The sequence below is a fragment of the Lathamus discolor genome, chromosome 4, assembly GCF_037157495.1.
Source record: "Lathamus discolor isolate bLatDis1 chromosome 4, bLatDis1.hap1, whole genome shotgun sequence".
In the NCBI taxonomy this organism is placed as follows: Eukaryota; Metazoa; Chordata; class Aves; order Psittaciformes; family Psittacidae; genus Lathamus; species Lathamus discolor.
The window spans coordinates 5,952,914-5,978,817 of record NC_088887.1 but is presented as its reverse complement, the minus strand read 5'-3'; the positions used below and the strand labels follow the sequence as shown (position 1 = coordinate 5,978,817).

The window sequence follows — 25,904 nt, the reverse complement described above, 5'->3', positions numbered from 1 at the left end:
TAGAGCGCTTCACAAATTAAGAAAATCATAAAAGCTGAATAAAAACCAGAGGGTTGTATATATGCAGATTCCAAGGGAAATTAACATAACTTGCATTGTACAAGCACTACAATGCTTGCTGAATAAAAACATTTGAAACCTACAGTGCGTATTCGACTGAGTCTCTCGATTTTGGCAGCTACTGAAAAAGTGACTTCCTAGATCTCATTCCTAAAACAAGAACCCTGAAACATTAAGCAAACACATTCAGAGAGCAGAAGGCAAAGAAAATGTCTCATATTATGTTTCTTGTAATCTAAAAGGTAGTTTATTAATTTTCTTCAGAACTTGCTCAAAAGACTGTGACTTTCTGAAATGCTAAGAAGCTGAAACTCTTTTGAAGTCATTTATGGTTTATCTTGTGTCTGAATTCAGCCAGGGTAGCCTGAAGTAAATTAGAGAGAAAGCATAAGAATGCTTTAAACCAAACATAATAGAGACATTTCAGCATTCACTGAATGCACAGGGAGCTGGTTGATGATTGCCATAAAGAAATGACGTGAAGCTTGACAGGCCAGACGGAAAGGTGCTTCAAGAGTTAAAGCTTCTGCCTAGGCTGTTGCTGACTCCTCTGCTGAAGGCATCAGGTTCTTCATGCATTTTAAAGCAGAGGCCCGGCGGGGGGTGGAATGGTCTGATTTAGAAGCTCCCAGCGGTGAACTTCCTTTGTTACCTGCATTCCCTTTCTTCAGAATTACAAGCAGGGGCGCTTGTCCCACTTAAATCTAGATATTTGAGATTTCGTTAAGTCTGAGTTAATGTAGAAAGCAATTTATTCTGCCCTAATCCAGCTGTTCGAGATGCTTGAGAACGATTGCCTCCTGGAGGTGAGTTGCTATTAAAGAAGACTAGGCTTGATCACATTACGTATGTTGCATATGCTTCCACTGTTGTTATTTTAAATAATTAATAGGAAACAGGACAAGAGCATATGAAAACACATCCAGCACATGGCACAAGGGGAGAATGAGAGAAGAAAGTGGCAAAACAGCCCAGACTTCTGGGTAATCCAGTTCACACTTAAAAAGAAAGTCATCAGCCACTGTTGCCATCACTCCCTGCTCAGGAGTTTCTAGTTTGTTGTTGTTGTGTCATGGTGAGATAGATGAAACCTTTGGGGCAAGGATGTTATCTTCATCTCTTGAACGGGATGATACAACCTGACTGCTGGTATCTGCTGTTAGAAGAAGCAAGACATTTCCATTTTCAGTATCCAATATTAGTGAGGGAAAATGGCCACATTTTTCCAAACACTGCTCTTTTTCCCCCCTCGAAGTTTTCCTTGTATAGCTTAGAAGCTGTGAATTCTGCATGAGAAAGCAAAGAGTGCATACCTTCCTATGTCATGCATGTGACGGTAACAAAACCCACATCCCAACAGACTGGTTACCTTCTGATAACAGCCATGACAGACAAATAAAAAGAACAGTCTGCCAGGGGGGAACTAGTTCCTCAGAATTTGCAGCGCACTTTTGGACTCGTGCAACACCAGATCAGTAGCCGTAATACAGAACTGTCTGCAGGCACTCCACCGCACACTTCCACTCTACACCATCTGCAGCCTGAGCTGCAGCAGTCCATTATCTCAAACCCAGAACTTCCAACATCCATTATTCCTACCTTGCAGCTGCCCCATCATTCCCACACTATGGTCCAAAAAAGCCTCTGCCAATTCTCTGTCCTGACCTGCATCTCTGCACTTATTTCTGTTCCGGGATCTCCTCACGGATCTGCTTGTGCCATTTCCCCCATACCTATGCCCTGGCTGTTGTAGTTCTAGGCATTTCTAAGGGGATCTGCTTTCAGTCATTTTCTGGAGTTCCCCATTACAGACTGGAGCATCCAAAGTTCTTCACCTCTATCAGTTATCTGATCCTGGCATCAAAATCAGCCAGTGTGTGTGCCTTTAGCTGCAGGGCACTGTCCTGTTCTCTGAGGAATAGAGCCTTGGGCTAGGATGCAGAAATTCACTGATTATGATCTTTCAGACCATTTCCTTTCTTCCCTCCATTGGCTCTTTTTTGCCTCAAGGCCCTCACTGCTCCATCTTGGGAATGACTTTACAGCCTCCTCCACCTCCTTATTACAAATCCAATGGGGTTTTGACCTCACATAGGAGAGTCATCTGATACAGACAGTGATAACCTTCCTGGTGCTGCCAATTGTCCTGGGCTTCACTGGACCGGAGAGCTGCTTTACTACATTTCATGCACCAGCTCTTTCAACCTGATGAGGTTTCTCCCATTAACTAGTCTTATCCCCCTCCCCCAGCCCAATCTGAGAGCAGTGGCCAGTGTGCTGTACTGGCTTGGGTATTTTCATTGTCTTTGCACCTCACATTGGGTTATGTTGCAGAAGTAGCTAATGGAAGAAAACACGAAATATTGAGTCAAAATCCCCAGCAAGATAAATTACTGCTATGACTGGGGGGTCTGGAGCACCTCTCATGAGAGGAGAGATTGTAGGAGATGGATCTGTTTAGTCTAGAGAAGACTGAGAAGCAATCTCATCAACGCAGATCAGTATCTCAAAGGCAGATGCCAGGAGGTTGGTGCCAGACTCTTTTCAGCACTGCCCAGCAACAGAACGAGGAGCAATGGCCATAAACTAAAACACAAGAAGTAACACCTCAACATGAGGAAGAACTTTATGCAGAGGATGGCAGAGCCCTGGCACAAGATTCCGAGGGGATTATGGAGTCTCCCTCTCTGGAGACATTCACAACCCACCTGGACATGTTCCTGTGTAACCTGCCTTGGCAGGGGTTGGACTGGATGATATCCAGAGCTCCCTTCCAACCCTAACAATTCTGTGATTCTATGACTCTAGTTTATCCAATTGTTTCAATGTACTCATCTGTCTCATAGGCTGCTCATTCCCCACCACTCTAAATCCACTGTATGGACAGAGGAACCCATATCCATTGTTCTTTTCTGCCTTGAAGCCTCTATTTCAAAGGTGTCCCAGGGCAGTCCTGCAGCCTGCACTAAGAATCCACTCTACTGGCTACAGAAATACACCTGTATCTCTCGGTCTGGTTAGGAAAGCTCAGCCTTAGGAAGGAATCTGTTGTCCAGTGCAATCAGTGTGACAATAAACAGACACAACCACGAGGATTCCAGCAAAGGACAAGGCCATGTAGAGTAAGATTTTTTTGAATGGAAGTCAGTCTTCTTCAGAGTGGAAGTGATGCAGGAAGTGATGTTAACCTACTAAGTGTGCAAACACATCAGACTCAGTTCAAGATACGTCCAGTTTAGGCACAATATCCAACAACTTTTTAAACAAATCACTTTAATTTGTTTACTGAAGATAGATTTCTATGGTGTAGAACAATCTTTGCTTCCACATGGGGTGACAGTGCTGAAAAAGTGCGACTTAATTCTGGGAATAGAGATGAAGTAGAAAAAAAGTCAATAGTCATTTAATTCTTTCAAGCTTTTTTTGCTCTATTTTTCTTGTACTGAATGGATACATACTTGTACCCACACACACAAAACACTGTAACAGGGAACATCCAGAGAAATGCACAATACAAGGTCTGAGATGCTCAGCTGAATATACTACTGTTGTCAGCAATACTGAGTAAAAACGTATTTGGTAGACAGTCTGGTTCTGTTCTCTGTTTTCTTTCTTTTTCTTTTTTAACAATTTTGCATTTTGATTTTTTGAGTTGTGTTTAAGCAGCACTTCTATTGGCTAATATCTTTCCCATTTCCCATTTCATCTTAGTACATCCATTTCCCATTTCCACTACACATATTCTTTGCTGGTGAACCTATATAACCACAAACCAAGAAAAAGAAGAAGCAGAACTCTCTGAACTCAAGCAATGGCTGCACAGTCACCATAAGGCATTGTAAAACCTTTATAAAGCTTCTGTTGAATTTGTAGTGTTTGCCACTCGGTAAAGGGCAGTCTGGCCTTTCTCTATCCCATACCAATCATTTGTTTCTACTACCTAGCTGCAGACTAGCCTTTATGTGACAGCACAGTTAACTGGATCCAAAACTCACCTATTAGAAAAGTGATGCACTAAAACCTGTATTTAAAATGGTTTTATGTAGTATACCTCATTACCTGAGCCAGACCAACACTGGTGTCAGCACAGGAAAAGATGTAGGAATAAGCCTCCTGTGACAGGATCCCTTGCTGAGGCAGCACTCTGGACTTACTCCAGAATGAATATATTACCACGACCTCAGCAGTAGTGTGAGTTTCCACATCTGGCATCTATTTCCTTACCTACTTTGGTTAAATAAAGAATTTCAGAGGTGCAGGTGAGGACTTGAAAGTATTCCACACTCCCTGTGAGGAATGCAGAACACTTTTGATATATAATCTTACACTGAATTGGATACAGATTCCTTTAGATCCAGAGATCTCTGTAGGGAACTTGCCCGGGGAAGTTTCTTTACTAGACACCCTGCAGGACTGAAAGTTCCACATTCCAGTCCAAGTCCCTCTTACTCTGTCCGATGTGCTCCATCTTCAGATCTGTTGAAGCTTTCATCCTTCTCCTGTGTCGGACTATATAGCTACTGATACCCAGTATATTGATTATGGTCTGGACATGGCCTCATATTAAAGCAAATAAGCAAAGTGAGTGTCAAGGGTTAAAAAGCCAAGAGATTCCCTTTCCTTCCTCCTTCTCCCCCAGTAGAATAGGTGATTTGTAAGGTAAACTTTCTGCATTGATGTTAGATCACCATCTAGAGGACATTTTAAAGCATTTGCTTGTCATTCTACTGGTTTTTGGTTTTTAAACCTATTTCTATTCACACAGGCAGTTGCAAAACACTAGTTCGTTAAGCACCTGAGTGGAAAAGTCATTACATTTTTCTTTCCCCTCTAGTCGGACCAGTCTTATAACTGGACCTTTCTTGTCCAGTTTCAGTCAGTTACTTGGGAGCACTGCTTGTATGGGGGAGATGTTTAGGATTGTGTGATTATTCACATCAGTTTTCACACTCCTTTCATGCTTTAGGATGTTGTTAGCTACACCTGATGCAAAGTCCACAGTGTTTCTGCCTGACACCCTTGTATGGAAGACAAGTCCAATGACATCACAATGCGTCCCAGGTGAGACCGGTGCTAGAGAAATCACGACTCCATTGGCTGAAAAGGAGTGAGGAGCAAAAGTGTCTTGTGCGGTGCAGGAGAATTGGATGGCGGGTAAACTAACCCTGACAGTTTTCCTGGGATTTACCATCTATATGATGGGCATATTCCCAGCCACTTACTGTCCAGTCTTCTCTAATGCCTTCATACCACTGAAAAGCGAGACCAAGATTCATATAGCCACAAATGAACAGCAAGAGCAAAACAGTCCATCAGCAGGTGAGAGGATAGGCTGATAGGCTGAAGTGAGAGGATGAGAAAGAGGAGGCTTGGAAAGCAAAACAAAGGCAGAAAATGAGATGGGGAATGGACATGGAAGCTTGGGTTTGCAAAATAAATATAAATAAGAGAAGAGGATTGAAAAGATGTGTGTAAGGGGCAGTGGGGGTCAGGTGGCCCCTAAGGAGCAGGTCAAAGGAGGTGAAAAACAGGAAGGGAAACAGAGGTGAAAATATCCAAGTATGAAGAAAGAAAACTAGAAGAAAGCTGATCTTGTCCCTAACCTCCCCTAGGTAAAGACTGGGAGAAAATGGAGGAAACATTTGCGGCCTCATCAACAGGGGAAGGAACGGAGGTGATCGACATGGTGCAGCATGAGGATTCAGAGGGACTGAGGAATTCAGCAGTGAAGGATCTGGTGCTGGATGTGGCTCTTGCTCTGAGCACTGGCAGTGTTGTGCTCTTTTTTTAATGAAATAAATAAGCATGAAATAATTGCTATGGTCATTGATGATAACAGTTTGAACATCTACCTGTGTTTTATGCTCAGCTATTAGGCAGCATGGCTTCTCTTCACCAATCATGTCCCATGGAACTTGCAACGCTGAGACAAGGGCTGGGATCTTGTATAGTTATTGAGAGTGTTTCCTTCTCTCCTTGAGAAACACAATGAATTCTCAGTCCAAAGTGTATGCATTTTTTTTATAAGCTAGATGTCCCTTCTTACACTTCCCACATGTTCTTTGTATAAAAACATCATAGCAATAAACAGGAACTGATTCAACTCACCAACTTCAAGGTGACCTTGTCTTTAAAACATAATATTCATAAATTCATCATACATAGTAAGAACAAGAAAAAATTGCATACCCTAGAGACCTGTCCCTGCCACGCACAAGACAGATACAAGAAAAGTTGAAGACTCTTCAAAATGCAGACTGTCAATAGCTTTTGCTTTTTCTATACATAATACACAAAGAAGTCAAGTAATCTCAGCACACTGAAATAACGTCTATATTACACACAAGGTCTGGTACAATGTTAATTGCTATTAATCTAAGAGATAGTGTGGACATATTGCTAGGACAAAATTCATCAAATGAGTGGAGGAAGAGCATACACTGTTTAAAGAGTAAAAATAAGCACAAGCCCAATTTGTTATTTTTTATGATGCAAATGTATAGAATTAATTCTAGGTATTATTATTTATTACTTGTGAGGTTCAGCTATGAACTTCAGCCATGCTGGGAACAGTACAAATACAGAACAAAGAAACAGGCCTGGTCATAAAAGAGTTTGCAATCCAAACAACTTTTTTCACTGAAGCAAACACTTTACTAACATTTTAGTTACTTAATGAAAACAAAATCTCTGAAAAATCTGTTCTTGGAAAGTATTTACCTGCATTAGTCAGTACTGGAACAGAATAACGGAGTAATTAGGATTTTAAGAATTTGTACAATGCTTACGTTGAAAACGGCTATTTCCACTTGCACCTCTTCTACAAACAATCCCAAGGCAGCCAGTATAATAAGTAAAATCAAAATTCTCCTATAATCAAGAACGCTTTGAAGAACACACAAAAGGTAGTCGTGTTTTGTATATTTAACAACTTTGATAAGCTCTAGAACACTGATCTATATTTTCCAATTATCAGAACCTGAACTTGATGAATTATTAGGTTGCTCTTGAGAATGTGCTTTAAGGGTCTCCTGCTACCCTAAAATATATCACTTCTTGTTCTCTTTTCCTTTCAAGTAATGTAATACAAAAAAAACAAATTTCAAGTAGAAAGTAAAACCTTACAGCAGCTCTACTCCTCTGTTTGGATGTTATACATTTGCAAATATATGGATGAGAGAACCAGGTTCAGGATCTGAGAAGTTCTTGGAATTCCAATTGTTCAGTCTTCAGAGACTGCTAAAACCCCTTGTGACTGTTCCTCCACCCTCAACCACATCCTCAACTCGAAATATAGACCGAAAAAAAAGAATCTTGTTGGAGAAGAAAGAAAGAGGAAAGTCAGACTCTTCCCAGCACCCAATCCTACTCCCACTAATGAGGGTGCTTTCCTCTTCCCTCTTTTGTCTCTTAGGAGTTTTGCTGATGAAACAGAGAACAGGGAAGGTCTTCAGCAGCCTTCGCTATTAGGTGAACTTATCTTTCAGCCTAGAAGCTAGAGCTTTTCCTAGGTCCTTTCCCCATTTATTGGCAGTAGAAGAGAAGAGGATTCTTCCCTCTCTGGCAACCTACATGTGTGGTTTGCCACACGTGTGTCTGAGTTACCAGCTGGTCTTAAACTACTACACAGTAACCCATAGGATTTCCCTAACAGCATATCTTATGTGAACAGGTCTTAGAGCTCCAGCTTATTGCCCTGCCCATTCAACATGACTGTGAGGTTGCAGGAATAGGCAGGGAATGCACTGAACAGAGGGACTAATAATGTAACAGTCCTTCTGTTTATAATGACTCGTAAATTGTTGTTCACTAGGTAGTCATCTTGCTACCTTAGGACTTGCTAAACTCTAGAGTTGTCACATCTGGGACGCTGTTGAGAGGAGTAGAAGACCCTCTTCTCTTATGACTCAGTTTAATGATTTTGCTACAATCAACTGCTGAGAAAAAGATACTAAAAGATAGGTGGGAGGGTGAATAAGAGCACTACATCACCCTCGGGGCCCTGAGAAGATGGTCATACTTTTATAGGTCAGCCCTTCCTCTCCCTGTGGTCACATCTCTCTTCCTCTTTTTCCATGCAGATCACCAGATGTGGCATTTCTTGTCTGGGTTCATTGGGGATCCACTGGGACAGTGGAAGTGCTTGGCAAAGTCCTGGCTGTTGCTGACAGGCCCACAGACACGTAGTGGCAGGGGACTGTGTGGATCTGTGTTCAGGGAAGACTGTAATTTCTCAGGATCCTGGTGTCCACACATTGCCTGAAAGGAAGCAAACCAGGAAAGTCAATCTGACTGAAAGTCCTCATAGAAACAAGACTTTAGGCTTCTCAAGCCCCTGTACATTTGACTGAGGCTGCTGGAGTAAACAAGGAAACACACATGGGTGCCAACTACATTCAGGTCTTTCCTTCCACCACCACAGTTCCTGACTCTTCTCCCTTTCCCTAAGCCTCTCTGACCCTATTTCCCTATCTGACAAGCGATCTGCTCTTTTTCTATACTGCATAGTACAGAACACAGGGAATTCAGACCAATTTGGAGTTTAGGCTCATGGAACTTTGAACTCCATCTAAAATGATGGTGTAGATGTAGTCTCAGTGTCTAGATTTAGATTCTTGAGCAAAAGCAATGTGTGCTTATGCTTAGATGACATCCCTTTGCTACTTGAAAGAGTGGATGGAAGGTTATGTGACTTTACTGGTGTTAAACTAGCAATCTAAGTCTTCACTTTTGTGTTTTCAGTTTTTATTCCATGACAAATGATGCAATAGCTGTCAGACAGCCTCTGAAATGCAAAACTTTCCACCAAGACCCAGTAACTTGTGATTTCAGAACTGCTTTTCTACCCGCTGCTCTGACCTAATGTAAATACCTGCACAAAACCTTTTCCTTTACACAATTACAGTCACTTATAAGAGTGTGACTTTTCTGAGTAGAGAAATCCAATGATCTATTATGAGGAAATCAACTGCACAATGACAAAGGTGAGACTTTGCAGAAATCATTAAGCCAGGTTTCCACAGAAATCTTCAATGATGTGTGCATGTGCTTCTAGTTCTTTACCTCTAATTAACATTCAAAATCCCTTTTTTCACTCTCAGTTGCTCAGAATGATATGACCTTTAGTTATTCACCATGACGGAGAAGTGGGTGAAGGAAGGCATGGAGAGATGTGCGCTTTTTCCAGTAAAATTCCACTTTCCATGTTCAAGATTGCTCACAACAGTAAAAAAGTACTTAGAACCTGGCAATGAAGCATGCTTTCACTGACACAACTTGCTTCTACAACTTAATTTTTGTATGTTTTAGAGCTTTGGAAAAGATGCAATTGCAGAGAGGTCTTTTGTTAGCTTTGAGACCCATAACAGGTTAGGGGTCCTATATGTGAATTTCAGTTTTCTCTTGGACACATTGGTTATTCCCAGTTCTGGGAAGAGGGGGGAAAAGTGAATATTGAGAAAGACAAACTGTAATAATATGAAAGACAAAAGAGAGTGAGAGAGACACAAGTAGCCTAAAATTCATTACATGAGCAAAACTGAGGTAGAAAAGCTGGTCATGTGAAAGTCCAGTATTAGGTAAATCCTCTTCTTTGTGCTTTTTCAGCCAATTCTTATAGGCCTGTAGAGAGAGAAAACTAATAATAATAAATCCCCCTTCGGATAGTGTCCCAAACCCATGTCTTCTCTCAGTGAAATATCTAAATCTAGTATTCATTTAATAAATTGTCAAGTTTGCATCTCTCTCTCTTCATTCTGAGAGTCCCTGCTGCTGACCATGGCCTTAATAAAAACAGCATAACAATCTTGTGACACAACAGCTGAGTTGTGTGGTGAGACTGTAAGATTAGAGAGGTAGGTATCCCACAATACCTGGTAAGCAATGGCAAGCCCTCCAGTGTCAGCTGTATTCTCCAACAGTGTAAAAGTACCATTGACCTTAAAGCCATAGCTTTCATACTGTTCAACCAAGCAGTCTATAGATTTCTGTAGTGCACCCCTGTTGCATGTAGGACAGCCCCCAGGCAGCACTGTGGGAGAAAAAAAATTCCTAAAAAGTAAAGGTTTTTCTGGCATTCACCTGTATTCTTCACATTAATCATTGAGTCATCTTAGTAGTCAGTATGGCCTGTAGTAGGTTTTTCTTAGCTTCATCTACATTCTAATACAGGTGTACATTCATAGAGGGGCCAGGATTTAAGATCCACTAAGAGAAAGTACCAGTGGGGACCTAGAAGAATAAACAAAGACACCACAGGAAGTACCCACCGTAACCATAGAATGTGTGAAGAAGTTCATGTGCCATGAAGACCCCAATGGCTCCGAAGTTCACAGCACTGAAAAAGAAACATGAAAGGAGTGCTTTGGGAAAGACAAAAGGGGCAGGTGAGTGCTCCTTATGGCCACTGAGCACAACTGTGGGCTGCACAGGAGCATTCTACCCTGAGAGCACTCAGAAGCACTTTCTATTTACTGTCTCTCAGATGTGGCACACTCTGTAAAAATGCAAATACTAGTGTAAATTATTCTATCAATGCTTAAATTTTTACTATGGACTTGTATTGAAGTATTTATAGCTAGTAAGTCATCATAATAATGAAGAGTCTGTGAATGAGATTCTGCCTTTATGAATTCTAATGACAACTACTGTTAGACATCTACTGTCTAACGTTAGACCTCAGAGCAGCCTTCCAGTATCTGAAGGGGGCCTATAAGGATGCTGGAGAGGGACTCTACATTAGGGACTGTAGTGACAGGACAAGGGGTAACGGGTTCAAACTTAAACAGGGGAAGTTTATATTGGATATAAGTAAGAAATTCTTTACTGTAAGGGTGGTGAGGCACTGGAATGGGTTGCCCAGGGAGGCTGTGAATGCTCCATCCATGGCAGTGTTCAAGGCCAGGTTGGATAAAGCCTGGCTGGTATGGTTTAGTGTGAGGTGTTCCTGCCCATGGCAGGGGGGTTGGAATTAGATGATCTTGAGGTCCTTTCCAACCCTAACTATTCTGTGATTCTACTGAATTATGTCCTTATTTACTCAGTACTGTCTGAACTGCTGCACAAACAGCGATGGCAATGGTAATCATACAAAAGCAGGATGGATGGAGAAACAATCTTGCAACAGTTCTCTAGTGAAAAAATATACAAAAATGGCAAGACAAATTAAAATAATGAAGATTTGACTACAATTTCTCTTGTCCAGCGCTGGTGATCTTGCTACAAGCAAGAGATTGTAATCACAGAATCATAGAATCATAGAATCATAGAATAGTTAGGGTTGGAAAGGACCTTAAGATCATCCAGTTCCAACCCTCTGTCATTGGGAGCGACACCTTGCGATAGACCATATCACCTAAGACTCTACCCAACCTGGCCTTGAACACTGCCAGGGGTAGAGCATTTACCACTCCTCTGGGCAGCCTGTGCCAGTGCCTCACCACCCTCACAGCAAAGAACTTCTTCCTTACATCTAGTTTCACCTAGATTCTGATTTTGCTCCAGCTGTATCAATGATCACACTTTCAGAATTCATAAGGCAGCATCCATCTGGCTTTAGAAAAAGCTGTTACCACCACCATCATCCCCACCCCCCACCCCCCGGTCTTTCTCAGATGCAGTAGGAAAAAGTGATGAAAGACAGCCCCATCAATATTCTTCCTGTAAACATCGCACAGCCGAGGGACTACATTCAGCTTCCACCTCTGCAGCCCCTTCATACCTGGGAAACTCTGTGTGGAAAAAAGGGCTGCGGAACATTCCAGCAGGAAAGACCACCATGTGTTGCCTTATTGAGTAGTATGAACGCACAGTCCAGGGGGACACATGCCAGCTAGAAGCAGAAAAAGAGAAATAAGAAAATGTATTAACGCATTATCTCGTCACTCACTCTTTTCCTCCATTGGTCTTGCAGAAATGGCCTGCTCAGTACAGCTGTTCATGAAGCAGCACCAAATGATGAAATTCACATTTTCTACAGTTAAAGGTGTTTGAAATAAACCTTTACTTGCTTAGAGATGCCAGAACTGGTAGCTTAGCTTTCATACACATTAAGGGATTCACTCTCACAATTTCCCTGCCAAGTCAGGATTCATAACCTGCTGTGAAGTCCTGCACAGAAACACTTCAGGCGGTGTGAGGTCCTAAGCATGCCTGTGAACACTGCCTGCCTTATGAAGCACCACATGTCATGCCTTTGAGGTCACCCTGCCGGCATTCACGTCACCACAGTGCTTTGCTGTTTGCTTTGCTGCTTGCTTTGCTGCTAAGTCCAGGACAACCACCCAGCTCCCTTAATCCCTAGTCTATTGACAAAGAATGTTCTTTCTTTTTCAGGGGTCTGGGGTTCCCTTCACAACAGTGGGGTTTTTTTGGTAGCATGAGCTCAGGCTGAATGCAAGACAGGCTGCCATACTCAAGGGGGTTTTAAGCAGGATGCAGCAATTCAGTCTTGCATCAAAGAAGGACAACAGCATCTTGTCTTGCATTAGGAGAAGTGTTGCTGGCAGCTCCTCTATTCAGGACTGGTGAAACCACATCTGGAGGTACTGTGTCCAGTTGCACACACACACACACACACACACACTCCCCATCTGCACTACTCCTTCCACACTAAAAGAGTTATAGGGATACAGGCATACAACTGGACACAGTCCTGAGTGACCTACTCTAGCTGATCCTGCTTTGAGCAGGACAGTTGGATTAGGTGGTCTTCACAGGTCCCTTCCTAACCTCAGTCGATAAGTGTGTGATTCTGTTGTATTTTTTCAGGTTGCTGACACTTACTTATTCTGTGAAGGATGCTGAAGGAGTTTCAAATAGGAATTTTCCCTCTGTACTTTCAAACAAGCCACCACATTGAGGAAAAAAGTGTCTTCATTTATCACCAGCTGAGGGAAGAGACAGGTAATGTGAATGTTATAGGGCATGAGCAAGGAACTAATTGGACAGTATGAGAAAAAGTCCCATGGGTCAAAAAAGGGTTCATCAAAAGACAAACCAACGGAATACTTGTGTTTTTTTCTTTATCAGTTCCAAAGACTCCAATTTAAGATATGACAGTATGTTATCTGCAGGCCAAACAGAACATACAAGCAGGTCATAACCAATCTCTATCAATCAGGCCACCCACACTCTAAATATAGGTAACAATATAGAAGAAATACATAAAGGTTTTCTGGGCCCATATGTTTTCAGAAAATGAACAGTAGAAAATGTGCACTGGTACAGAGGTCATACTCTCCTTTAGGAGCAGACCAGATAGCAGTTGGTAGAGGTAAACTGCCAATAATGAGGCAGGCATGTTTACATTATATAGCTCACATTCTGGTATTCCACGTTCACTTTGTCAGTCTGGAGTATGTGAGCTGGGTAGCCAATCTCCACTTGTAGTTTGGAAACCTAATAACAACGACAACAACAACAAGAAACATGAGCAATACAAGGTTTTACATTTTAGCAGCAGTTCTTAAACTCTTCTTCTAAACAACCTAATTATGATCTGTGATTCAACCCTTTGGAAACAACAGCTACTCTGTTTCAACAAGACATCTTCTCTTGCTACTTTGCTTTCTTGATTCGATGACTGGAGGCTTAGTGGCGTTCTAATCTTCTTTTTCTTTATAACATTATTTTCTGGCATTCACTTTCATAGTTTTTAACCTCTCTGAGTGTATTGAACTGAATATCTCAATACAATTAATTCATAATACAATTAATATTGAAATGGTATCTTGATACAATTAATTCAGAGTACCCAATGGACAAACAAACACTGCGCCTCTCTATGCCTACACATCAATGCCTGATCACATGTGCATGGTGGCACTCATAGAACCACTTAAAATTCTCAGTGTGTATAAGACATCTGTTTAAGACTGTGTGCCTGTAGAAGCAGGTCGGAATTTGTGAACATGGAATATGTTTGCAAAGGTTTCAGGGAAAGGAAGGTCTCAGTAACTTTTGCTTTCTGCACGCACCAAGACTTTAGCCTTTTGGCGAGTCTGTTCATCCATCCACTTCAACTGATCCAGTTGGTCATAGAGGGCATCTTGGATCTCGGAGAACATCTGCTCAGCCTGCCGTGAAGAAAAGAAGGCATGGCCAGAACTGCAGAAAAGCGTTTTTCAGGTTTAGCTACCACCTTCCTATGTTCCAGCAATTCAACCACAGAATAACTGAGGGAAAATTCCTCTTGTGGTGAAAGAGGAGTTTTCAGTTTCTACAATGATGTAGGCTTAAGTTATTCGGCATTCAGTGGTTCCTCACAGGGCTTATCATTCTCTTCCGCACACCTTTTCAACTTGTTTCTCATGGAAACTAAGAATGAAACATAGTTCTTTTTCATTCAATCCCTTATGGGATAGGAGTGGACTAAGTGATTGCCCTTCTTCTTGAGTAAAATTAGAATTCAGGATCCACAAATATTTCATGCTAGTTTCTTCCTTTCCAAATTTATGGCAATCTGAGAGTCTCCTTCACAGAATTATGTTTTGTTCATTCAGCTTTGTGCTTCACTACATGTAGTCTTGGTTTTCCATTAACTTTTGCTGCAGTTATTTACTCTTGTCAGTTTATACACTGCAAGATCTTCATAAAACCTGGTGCCTACACTAACTTCCCTCAAAGAAAAAGGAACTCTGGTCATCAAAGGAGAAAGAAAAATTCCACACTGCAGGCAGGTGTTCCTTTCACTGTGGATCCATTCAGAATGTTTTGGCATTGATTTGTTCCTGTACAAATGGCCATACAACACATTAATGGCTTGGGAATTTAAAGTCTTATTTAAACATGTCATATTGGTGATGAATGCTGTTAGTACTGTCATTCCAGGAAGCGCACTGAGATTGAATGCATTTGTAGGGCTGTCATAAGCATTGGTGCTGCACATATGACTTTGCTAGCAGTTGATATAAAGATAATAACTGGCATTTGGCAATGATTCTTCTACCAACGACAGCAATATCTGGTTCTGACATCTTTCATTCCCCAAAAAGGAGGGGAAGCGCGGAAGTACACAAATATGTAAAAAGGTATAAAAACCTACACATGATTTTGCTGCCCTGATGTGGTCTTAAGCTGGCATGTCAAAAAAGGAAAGATGAAGCTGATTGGGATTAATAGGATGAATACCTACAAGTGTCTTTGTCTGCTGAGGGAAAATTTCCTGCACAATCATCTGTCCTAGAACTGGCTCAAAGAAAGAGCTGGTATCAGTCAAGCACTTCCTCCAGCGCTCAGCTGGGATCTGTAAAAACAGAGAAAGAAATAGAGACACATGACAGTGAGGACAGAGAGATAGCAATACAGTAAAAAGATACATAGACACACAGTCCGTAACATACTTGCTGCTATCTAAAAATGACAGCAGTGAATGATAAGTAATGTAGTTCCATTTAAGGTATCTCAGAAGAATTTAATCAACTAAAACATTGATTTCCTTATGATTTACTCCAGTTATTTTCACGCAAGATGAAGATTCATATGGTAGCTGAGACAAATACATGGAAGAAAGGTGACCATCTATATATTGTTCCCTATCCCATGATGCAGTGAGTATAGCTCTCCAAAGTTTTTTGTGTCTTGTTTACTCCCACATTTCTTTGAGAAAAAGGAAGCACTTAATGGCTTAGTGAGAGTAGCTTTCCTCCTGAAATCTAAGAAGCATCCATCCAGACAAGGCACTGAGAGAACATCCACAAGGCATGCCATAGGGTGTTCAGCTTCTCGGAGGCTGAATGAAGACGGTTAAAGGCTAACTCACCATTCTAGATCCCATTTTTCCATAAAGAATCTTAGATAGTTCCAGGCGTGCATCTTGGAATCGACTGTCAAGGGCTGGGGAGAGATTCCCAACCAGACAAACAATCATATAAATGTGAAGGACCCTGTAGGAAAATAGCATTTAAAAGGACTGAAGATCAAAGGCTGGTCACTATAAGCACAGAAGTATGGCACGTGTGAGAGAAAGAATTTGTGGCAGAGGAACCCTAATAACCTGAATAATGACAACAAAGTACTCTGAATGGGCTACACATTTGTCTGTCAGAGAAGGATGGCATGACATGAGTCAACCAGAGAAACACTGTCTCTCCCAGAACACCATGAAGACACAAGGGTAATTGCCTTCTGTGGCATAGTATTCTTCATGGGAAGCAGGAGAGAGACCATTTTTTAGGACTGGGTAAAACTTATTATAGAATATTTCGAGGGGCCTGTGGGATTCTGTAAGTCTTATTACGGGATGTTTGTGGCAAGGGCCAAAGGCAGGGAAATGGAAGCATCATGGTGGACTGGGGGGAACACACATGGGAAAAGGGAGAAGAAAAGAGGTAAGAGGGAATGTCTGAGTGTAAACTCGTGGCTTGCCATGACATCTGGCTGACTGAGCCCTGCACATGGTCGCTAGGATCTGTCCTATCTTACTAAATGCTATGCTTAAATAACATTCTACTGTCTGCGTGGGGATGGGATACTGGAGAAACAAGGAGTCTGAAAATATACTGGAGGGACTTTGGTTCAAGCTAGATGCTAGGGAGTGCAGGGATCTGAGAGTGGCCTAGTGATTTGGACCAGCTACTGGAGAGATCTGCACATATATATGTATGTTTCTAACAGGAAGAGATCAAAGCATCAGCAACCAAAGTAGGGCTGCAAGACTCAGGGGCTCATATATTCAGGTGCCAGCAGCTGTGGACATCAGGGGATCTGGGGCTAGCTTCTGGACATACAGCTGGCCTGAATATCTAAGACCAGCTATTGGTATGATCCACATTATGTGCATGTGTGTGTATATATTTCACTAGTATAGATCAGTCCTGATCAGCTGGAGAGGAGAAGCAGGATCAGGCTGTCTGAGCTATTCATATTTGTATGAGTGCTGGAGGTAGGAAGTGGAGGGAAAATGGTATGCCAGTAAAGGCACTGCGTTCCATCTCTGTTCATCTGCGTGTCACATATATGTATGTGTACACATATGTATTGCGTGCATGTACAAGTCTATTGCTAAAATATTCTAAGCCTTAGTACTGGCTAAACCTGTGGATATAAGGCCACAGCAGCCTTGCAATTCTTCAGCTACTGGATTCAGCTGACTGTAACACAGACCTCTTTAATTTATGGATAATACTCCTTGAAGCATGAATAACTACAGCCATAGAGATTGACTCCTACCTTTCCTTGTGCCATTGTTCGATAAGCTGTGACATGCCTCTTATGTAATCCATGTCATGCACTGCAATTGGCTGAGACAGGTTCATCTGCATAGGATGGAAGACAGCCTGGAGACATGACAACCAGTCTATAGCTGGTGCCTTTTCCTAGAAGTAAAACAAAGCTTACACACTGAGCTATGAATCTAAACTGAATGACAAGAAATAATAGAGGAACTGGTGCAGTCTCTTTAATACACTTAAGAGATACTTTCAACAAGTTAAACTGTTTCTATGATGTATTTATTACAGTAGAAAAGGAGAATCGCCTTTTTCATTATTGAATTAGGACCAGGGAGGGGAAAGAGTTGTGTGCCTGAAAAATCCAACTAGTCAATAAAAGACTTCAAGTTAATAGGCTATTTAAAGCTCAACAGTCTCCAAGTGTAAGTTGCAAGGGAATGGCATCTAAGCTCTATCCTATCCTATCTCTTTTAATCTGGATCTCCAGAATGAGTACGTCATGTGTTACTGTGTTGCTCAAGTTCTAAGGCATAGATACCTGTAGCTCCCTAATGGTAGTGTGAAAGAACAGCATCCCCCTCTGCTGTCTTTCCTGCAGTGGGGTGACAAACTTCTGGAGGTTAGAGATGAAGGACAAGGTAAGGGAAAAAGAATCCGGGGGACCATCCTGCAGCCCTCCAAGTAGGCCCCCCAGTTTCTTCAAATATGAGAGATACACACGGAGAACCTGCAATACAAAGCATATGACCAGTGGGAGAAACATGTCTGAAAATTAGGCAACCTATTCATTCATCCATCCATTTAACCACCCATCTTGACTATATGTTTCAATCTTACAAAACCACTGCAGTCCCAGCCCTAAAACTCTCTTCTTCACCATCTTCAGATTGAAGAGTTTGCCAAGTAGAGCTCCTCTCCCAGTGATGAACACTGAATTCCCAAAAGGCTATTTTTGTCGCAGTTTAAAGTACCATTAAGTATCAGAATCATTTTAGAGATGTAGACTTGCCATCTCTGGAGTCAAGGGAGAGAGATGTAGTGCTATGACAAGCCAGTAATTTGATGGAGAGAAAACGCCAGCTTCTTGTATTTGGTCAAGAGGTATTAAAGGAATGGTTGCGATGGGTAGACAGACTGATTTTTTTGAGAACTCTTCTGAAAGACTCAGACTGAGAAACTGAAATCGCCTCAAGTTTTCCTATAAAGTTCATTCAAATGACAGAGCTGTGATGAAATTCACTTTGTTGCAATGACTCCCAGCATCCAAGAGCTTGTTTCTGCAGCTCAGCTTAAACCATTTTAAAATAGCTTTTAAAATGTTAGCTAGCCCTCCACCAATACACAGAGTTAAAGTTATAAAGCCTTACTTTGGATAAGAACATCCAAGGGGAAACCGAGATGAAAGACCAGGTTCATATTTCTTAGCAAATACAAATGAAAATGACACTATTCTGTTTCTACACCAGAAGTTTTAAACCTTGCGTCTAGAAATGGGTTACATTTTGCAAACTGTCTTTTTTGAAAAGTAGAAAGTTGTGTGGATAATTCCTCCTGGAGACTTCTTCTGAGGTCACTGACCGTAACGCATGGGAACAGACCACTCTGACCCAGGAGGCAATTCAAGGAGATCCCTACACCAAATAGCTATTTTTACCTTTCTTCAGCCTCTGATATGTTACCTCAAGATAATTTTTCTCTTTGAATTTACTCTCAGGTGGCATCTCAAACTCAGGATGGTCAATCTGCAAAAAGAAGTGCACACATCTCACTATTATTATTATTACTATGGATTATTAGTACAATACATCTCACTCTTTCCAGAAACACTGGGAATGAGAGGATGTACTCAACAGGCTTTGCTTTGTGCCACAAAACCTGAAACGTTAATAAACTGTTTTCACCTGTGGAAAATGTTTGCTATGCAAGTTTTTGGCTCTATCGTATTCTGCAGCTCATTTACAAAGCTGTGGTGACTGAGAGTCGCATGTAAACCACATTTTTAAATATCTCTACGTGGGGCACTGATTTTGGGTTGCATAGAGTTAAATTCCTTCACAGAAGCTTGTGTGAGGCTGTGTTTTGGATTTGTGATTAAAGCAATTAGTGCTGATAATAAACGGATGTTTTCATTATTGCTGAGCAGCTCTTACACAGTGTCAAGGCCTTTTCTGCTCCTCATATCACCCTGCCAGCAAACAGGCTGGGGGTCCCAGAAGCTGGAAGGGGACACAGCTGTGATAGCTGAACCCAGCAGAGCAAAGGTACATTCCATACCATATGATGTCCTGTTTAACAATAAAAGTGGGGGTGACGGAGGTTGGCCAGGGTTGGCAGTGAGCAATTACGGGTTTTTTTTTAATCACTTCTTTTTTTTTTTCTTTTTTTTTTTTTTTTTTAATTATTAATATGTGTTTTCATCAACCCATGAGTTTTCACATTCCTACTCTTCTGATTTCCCCCCCAGCCCACTGAGTGGGGAAGTGAATAAGTGGCTGTGTGGTGCTTCGCTGCCTACCTCATTTAAACCACAACAGTGAACTGCAAAATTCGTAACACGCTGCGCACTTATTGTCCATTATTCTGCTAGTCATATCGCAAATGTAACACCATGAAGTACATTCTATACTGTCAGGCAAAGCTGATGAGAGAAAGCAAGCAACTTCTTCTTCCACATCTGCTCCTTTTCTAGAAATAAGTGCTTTTTATGTAATAAAATCAAGCAGCTTACTGAAAGTTAGGAAAACTTTCTTTGGAGAACATAGGTGTAACTTCAGCAAGCCTGGGCCTCATGGGCTGTGTAACTGACTTCTTATTCCTAGTGCTTCTGAATGATTCTCTTTCTTTAATCCACTTACCTGAATAATATTGGTCTTGAGGTCAAAAGGACTAGGACCCACAAGGACTCTGAAAAAGGGAAAGGTGCTGTATCTGCCCATGAGAGTCTGAAGAGTTTCATTAAAATCTTTTGCTTTCCCCACACCTGTGATATTCCATCCACCAATCTAGAAAGGGAGAGAGCAAGGCAGCAGGTGAGAAAAACGCTTGCTTGATCTATATTTACTAAATCTTTCTTTTCACTCCTATGAGCTCACTCATGATGACAACTGAGAGACAGCAAAGCAGATGGAAACAGGGGAAACTCATGAAGAGTTTTACATACCCTGTTGCCTTTAAGGTGACCTGTCAATTTCGCTTAAGCAAAGCAACAAGCTTCGAAATGACACAGGGAAAAGGAATGATAGCTATCAACACAACAAAGTGTGCAGGAAAAAAAGCAGGAGAAGAAGGAAAGAGAAAAGAGGATCCTATTGAAACTGAGCTTCTCAGATTAGAAGTGATCCCTCTTTACAGTCTTGGTTGTTGTACAGTCCTAAAGTGATATATAAGAACATGAGGAAAAATTCAGGTACTTGATGTTAGAAAACCGGATCTTGAAACAGTATTTAAATCTAGAAGGTTAGAGGTTGTGCTGTGAACCATGAGCTTAATTCAGGGATAGACACCAGCAAAATTCCATCATGTAGGACCATATGACACTAACTTCACACTTTCCTTTTCCCTGCAGGAATTATCTTCTGGAGGGAAAAGAAACAGCGTAAACGCTCACCTCGTTTAGGAGGTCCTTCAATGGCTGAGTTCCTTGGGATTCTATCCTTTGGGTATCCATGCAGGAGTGATAGAACTGGATTGCTTTCTCCTTAGCTGAGCCTCTTATCCCAAACTGTGGGCTCTCTGAAGAAAAAAAAGTAATCAAAAACTACAAAAGTGGTTAAAAAATTGTTGGGGCAGTATTAGAGCAGAGAAAGGTTATAAGAAAATGCTACACTGCACTTTGATTCAGAACAATATAGTAGATATCCATACTTCTCACAGTTACACAAAGCAAGTGCCATGACTCCTCCTGAAGCCAGACAGGTGAGTTTCTCTGAGTGGAACAAGAGCACAACAGGAAGGTGATGTGTCTGGGCTTCAGTGCCCCATGGAGTCTGGACATATGACCAGAGCGCACGTTCAGACAAGCACAGCAACAAAGGTCTACTTTTACAAGTCAACATGAAAATAGTTTGGGTTGCCATCAGAATTTCACAGTGTGACTTTGGTCTGTTACACTTGGCAAGTGGAACTAAAATGCTTAAAATGCATCTATTGTATGCTTAAGAATAAACCTGTACCTGTAATGACAGAAGAATGGAAAGACTGGATTCAGACCCTGTTAGGAATTATTGTGCTCTTAATTACTGGTATTGTCAGCTCTGACTGAGGAAAATACATCATTCATCTGTCCCTACCTAAAAGTCTTTTCAGGATCAACCGGTTTTCTTCCATCAACACATCAAATACATTTAATGACTCTTCTGCAGCTCTGCTTGAGTATTTGCCTTCCCAGCTGCCACAAGCATATTGGTAGAAATCCTCACAGGGGTCCACAGTGACATTCCTGGAGTTCAGGAGTCTGAACAACAGTGTAAGACCCAGCTCAACATCACAGGATCCTGGGCAGGAAGCAAATAGGAGAGAACTAAGCAGTAACAATAGGGAGTGAGAACAGCTCCAAACAACAAAAATGAGTTATCCGTGGGACATTTCCACCCGAAGATTTCTGTTTGGTACAAACTCTTTTGCACGCAGAGTGTCAAATTCCTCGCAAGTTTTTGCTGACTATAGAACAAAGTGTGTTCTGCCTTTCACTTCACAAGAAGATTGCATTTACACTTCGTAAGTAAGATTATTTAAATAAAGGACAGGTAATCAGCCCAGAGGTAGTGTCCTCTCTTTCATACTATCTAGGCAGTTACAGGCTGGGTTATTCTGCCTTCTCAGTGTATTTTCTCTGAATCAGCCATATTTGTCCAAATGATAAACTAGAAGCAACTGTAAGTGTGAGTACATGAAGCAGAGGAAGGACATAGCACCGAGGAAGTAAGGAGGTAAGCTGGAAAGATGGAGAGAGATGTTCAAGCATGAGAAATATTTCTCAGCAATGACATTTGTTAGAGCAGAACAAAGACTTTCTAGTACATCTTGCTTTGATCTAAAGCTCTCTTTATCTAAACTGCTGCAAATCACTGAGTAGGTCTTTTCATTTGGCTCAGTATCTTGTATCAACATCAGATGAGATCAATTATTTACTGAAATAAGCCACTTGTAAATCAAAGTAAGACTTCCCAGTTAAACAGTTGATATAGGAAGGGGTAGGCAGAGTGAAAATAGAGAAAATCTAAACTTAAAGTTTTCCCTTGGTCTCTGTAGTGAATGGTCTCCAATACACGGGTTGAAGAAAAATGCTAGGTAAAGAGTCAATAATGCTTATTTTGGAGCAGGGGATGTCTGTATCCACCAATATGAATGCACATTCAGTACTGGGCATTCTAAACACATAAACGTTTACAAAGACCATTTTGCAGAGAGTTTTTCAACAAATTTGAAAGGCAAATTAATATTTCTGGTCCATGCTTACAGCTCCCTTCCTTAGCAAAAGAGCATGACTTTTCTTTCTAGACTACAACTGTACTGGTCTGTGCTAGAAAACTAGGACCAGATTTAAGGTCTGGTCAGAGATGGAAAGGTGGAGGAGGAGCTCCAAATCTCAGATTCAGACCAGTTTCCTGGAGGTGACTACAACAGAGCATGATGTGATGATGAGATGAAAGACAATGCAATGATGCTCTCTCCCAAAACTGGGCCCATGCATGTTAGATGGCAGCCAGAGGAGGACAGGAGTGGCCTATCCCATATGGCCCAAGGGAGAGGAAGAACAGTGTTATCTTTTTTACAACCAGTGTTATGATACTTTGAGAATCTGAAAACTGATTCTCAATGCAGATGCTGAGCCTAATACCCAATGAAGGCAAGCAGGAGAGAAAGAGGTCTTACAGTTGGGGTGGGTGATGAAGCAGGGGAAAGGATATCCTGTATTATACCTCGACCACAAGTCATCACGATGTAGGTGATAAGCATAGCAAAGCCAAGGAGTGTACTGAGAAGAAGTGTACACAGAAGTAAGCATTTTCTCTGAAGGCATCGTTCTTTCTTTGCATCCATTCTCAGCTCCTGGTCACGGGTCTGAAGAGAGAAAAATAAGACAAACAGAAAATAATTAAGAAAGAAAAAATCATATTAAAATTATCACTGGTCATATACTCCATCTGTCACCTAACCCATTAGAAAATAACTCACAGGACTAGTGCCAGAATACCGGCAGCCATCCAAGTCATCTAGGTGACTATCACGCGAGGAACTTTCTCACCTCGTTTGTTTCCCTGTCATTTCTAGCTAAAGCTGTTACACAGTGTTATGAGTGTTATGCACCAGAAAGGCAGCTTGCCAGCTGTCCCTCCATACCTCCTTCTGGTTTATGGAATCACCTTGCATATACATCCTGAAGATATCAAAGCCTTTTTGAGCCCATGAAGCTGATAACACGATGGCTAGGATTGGTGGTTCCTTATTCTATTGCAGTCTTGCACAATTACAGTTTGCTCATTTCAAATGCCGCAGCTAAACTGCATTTGTCACCACACTCAGTATGTATCTTCTTTACCACAGAACCAGAAAGCATAGATCTTTGCAAAAATCACAAGAAAAAATGAAGCAAAATCATACAAGAATTAAGTACCTCAGAGCATGTAATAAATGAGTGCTGTTAATCATCTTGCTTAACATACTATATACAGTTCCTGTATAAAAACAGTAACAGAAGACACAGAAAGAAATAGGAAAACAGGCTTCATTTTATACCTTTCAAACATACATTTTATTCAGTCATTCACAGAAGCCTCTCAAAAGCATATGTCAGCAGACTTGACTAATGGAAACTACTAACAAAGGTTAAATGCCTAACTGCTTTTCTTCTTTAAAATCCTATTCTTTTGACTTCTTTAGGCAGGATATAAAGTAAATAAATGGAGAGCATGTACATACAAGTGAATCTTGTTATTAAAAGGTGCTAATAGAGAACATGATCATACTGGCAAGGTACAGCATAGGAAATGTACAGGAGGAAATACCAAATTCCTTTTATATGCCCCTGTAGGTAAAACACTTTAGCTTTTACTCTTCAAGTAGAGAATAAGTGTCACGACCTATCAGTATGGCAGGGAAGTGAGCAAAAGGAAATTAGTTTGGCTGAAATAGAAGAAAAAGTATTCCTTGATGTGGAAGCTCTCATCTCCCACCCTTTATGAGACAGTGAATGATCAACATTCACAATGTAAATGTTACACACAAAACTTCCACTTATCTCTGTTGCCCTTGAATGTTTTGTACCTTTTACCAACCCCGAGGAAGCAATTCAGTTCAAGTGCAATTTGTCTGTGAATGAGCAATTAACACTTTACTAGTTATTTATATAAGACACCAAATCACGAAAAGCAAACCATACTACATGGCGACCAATTAGGCTTCTTACCATGCCATTCTCACATTCAGAAAATTATGCCATGTCTACCCACAGCTATTTGGGGGGGGGGGGGGGGGATTGCATGTTTCTGCGTCAGTAATTTCTTCAGTCATTTGTTGAAAGATGAAAATTATTGTTATTGTTGTTGTTGATGATGATGTTGTTACTTATTGGTCAGCGCTTCAAACAGATCTGAACACAGCCTCAGAATGACCATTTGGATGACTAAAAGGAAGGGCAAAAAACTCCTAAATCCTCCCATCCTATTTCACATCATTAATTCTGAAACTGGGACAAGCCCGTTCTGGATCTAACCTGTCAAAAAATCTCAACTGCTCTGGCTCCCACAGGCAATAAGCAGTGTAGCTGTGACAGCAGAAGAGAAAGAGAGGGGTGCAGCGAAGGTACCTCAGCAGACTACAAGACAGACCCATTTCCTTACCTCTGGAATAGTCCTCATCCTTGTCACGGAGCAGGTTTTGCTCCCCTGGTTACCACAGTTGTCAACTCTGTTTACTTGTTTACTATCAGTCTTCTGTGCCAAGACACACTAGTAAGGTCAGAGACAATCTTTTCTTCCCAGCTTGGCTGATTGCTGTGGGGAGGAGAAAAGAGGAATAGCCTTGAGAAAAACGCCCTTCAAGAAAATGTGAGGGAGGGAAAGGGATACATTTCTTTAACTCTCCACTCGCCTTCTCTTCTTAACACGTCTATTTCTCAATGACCTGTATTTTTTTTGTTCCCTTTTACCTCTTCCAGAGTCTGTCTGTCTCTTGGAGCTGCACTGAAATCTTTTTGAACAGAAGTATGTGATTCTCTATCTCCCCCAGCCTCAACTATTTGCTGCTTCTTTACTCCGCAACTGCCTTACCATCCTGCCCACCCAAGCAGCCTGGTTTGGGCTGATATTCTCACTGCTAGTAAGCCTGTCTCAACCTGCTGCTCTGGGGCCTGGGGGCCTCTGCCTATTGCAAGATAGTGTGGGTTATGAATCCAAGTGCTCTTCCTCAGGCAAAATAAGGCCAATATGCTGACTTTCTTTTTGCTTTCACTCATCTGCATCCAAAGTCCATTCAAACAGTGAACACATAGGCACTTCTGATTCATTTTCTTTTGCATTAAGTGGCATAAAAGAAATAATTAATTACTGATTCTCTTCACAGTTGTTTGTAGAGATGCATACTCAAAAGATTTGGGAAAGAAGTTTCTCTGCTTTGAAGGCTGGGAACCAGGAGCACTTCCCTGAGGCATTAAAACTGAATAGTGAACACTGC

At 41.4% G+C, this 25,904-nt stretch overlaps 1 protein-coding gene across 1 annotated transcript; it reads right to left on the bottom strand.

The window, feature by feature from the left end:
* Positions 1 to 8,081: 8,081 nt before the first annotated feature.
* KEL (Kell metallo-endopeptidase (Kell blood group)) lies at positions 8,082 to 25,090 on the bottom strand. Its single transcript, XM_065675634.1, has 18 exons — positions 25,073 to 25,090; positions 23,153 to 23,294; positions 21,521 to 21,724; positions 20,839 to 20,963; positions 20,087 to 20,233; positions 18,911 to 18,973; positions 17,770 to 17,958; positions 17,230 to 17,375; positions 15,821 to 15,944; positions 15,194 to 15,304; positions 14,037 to 14,135; positions 13,381 to 13,458; positions 12,844 to 12,947; positions 11,780 to 11,890; positions 10,329 to 10,396; positions 9,933 to 10,090; positions 9,589 to 9,681; positions 8,082 to 8,319 (listed from the first exon to the last, which is right to left on the bottom strand). Exons 1-18 carry the CDS (start codon positions 25,088 to 25,090, stop codon positions 8,143 to 8,145), a joined length of 2,157 nt encoding a protein of 718 aa, XP_065531706.1. The 3' UTR covers positions 8,082 to 8,142.
* Positions 25,091 to 25,904: the final 814 nt, after the last annotated feature.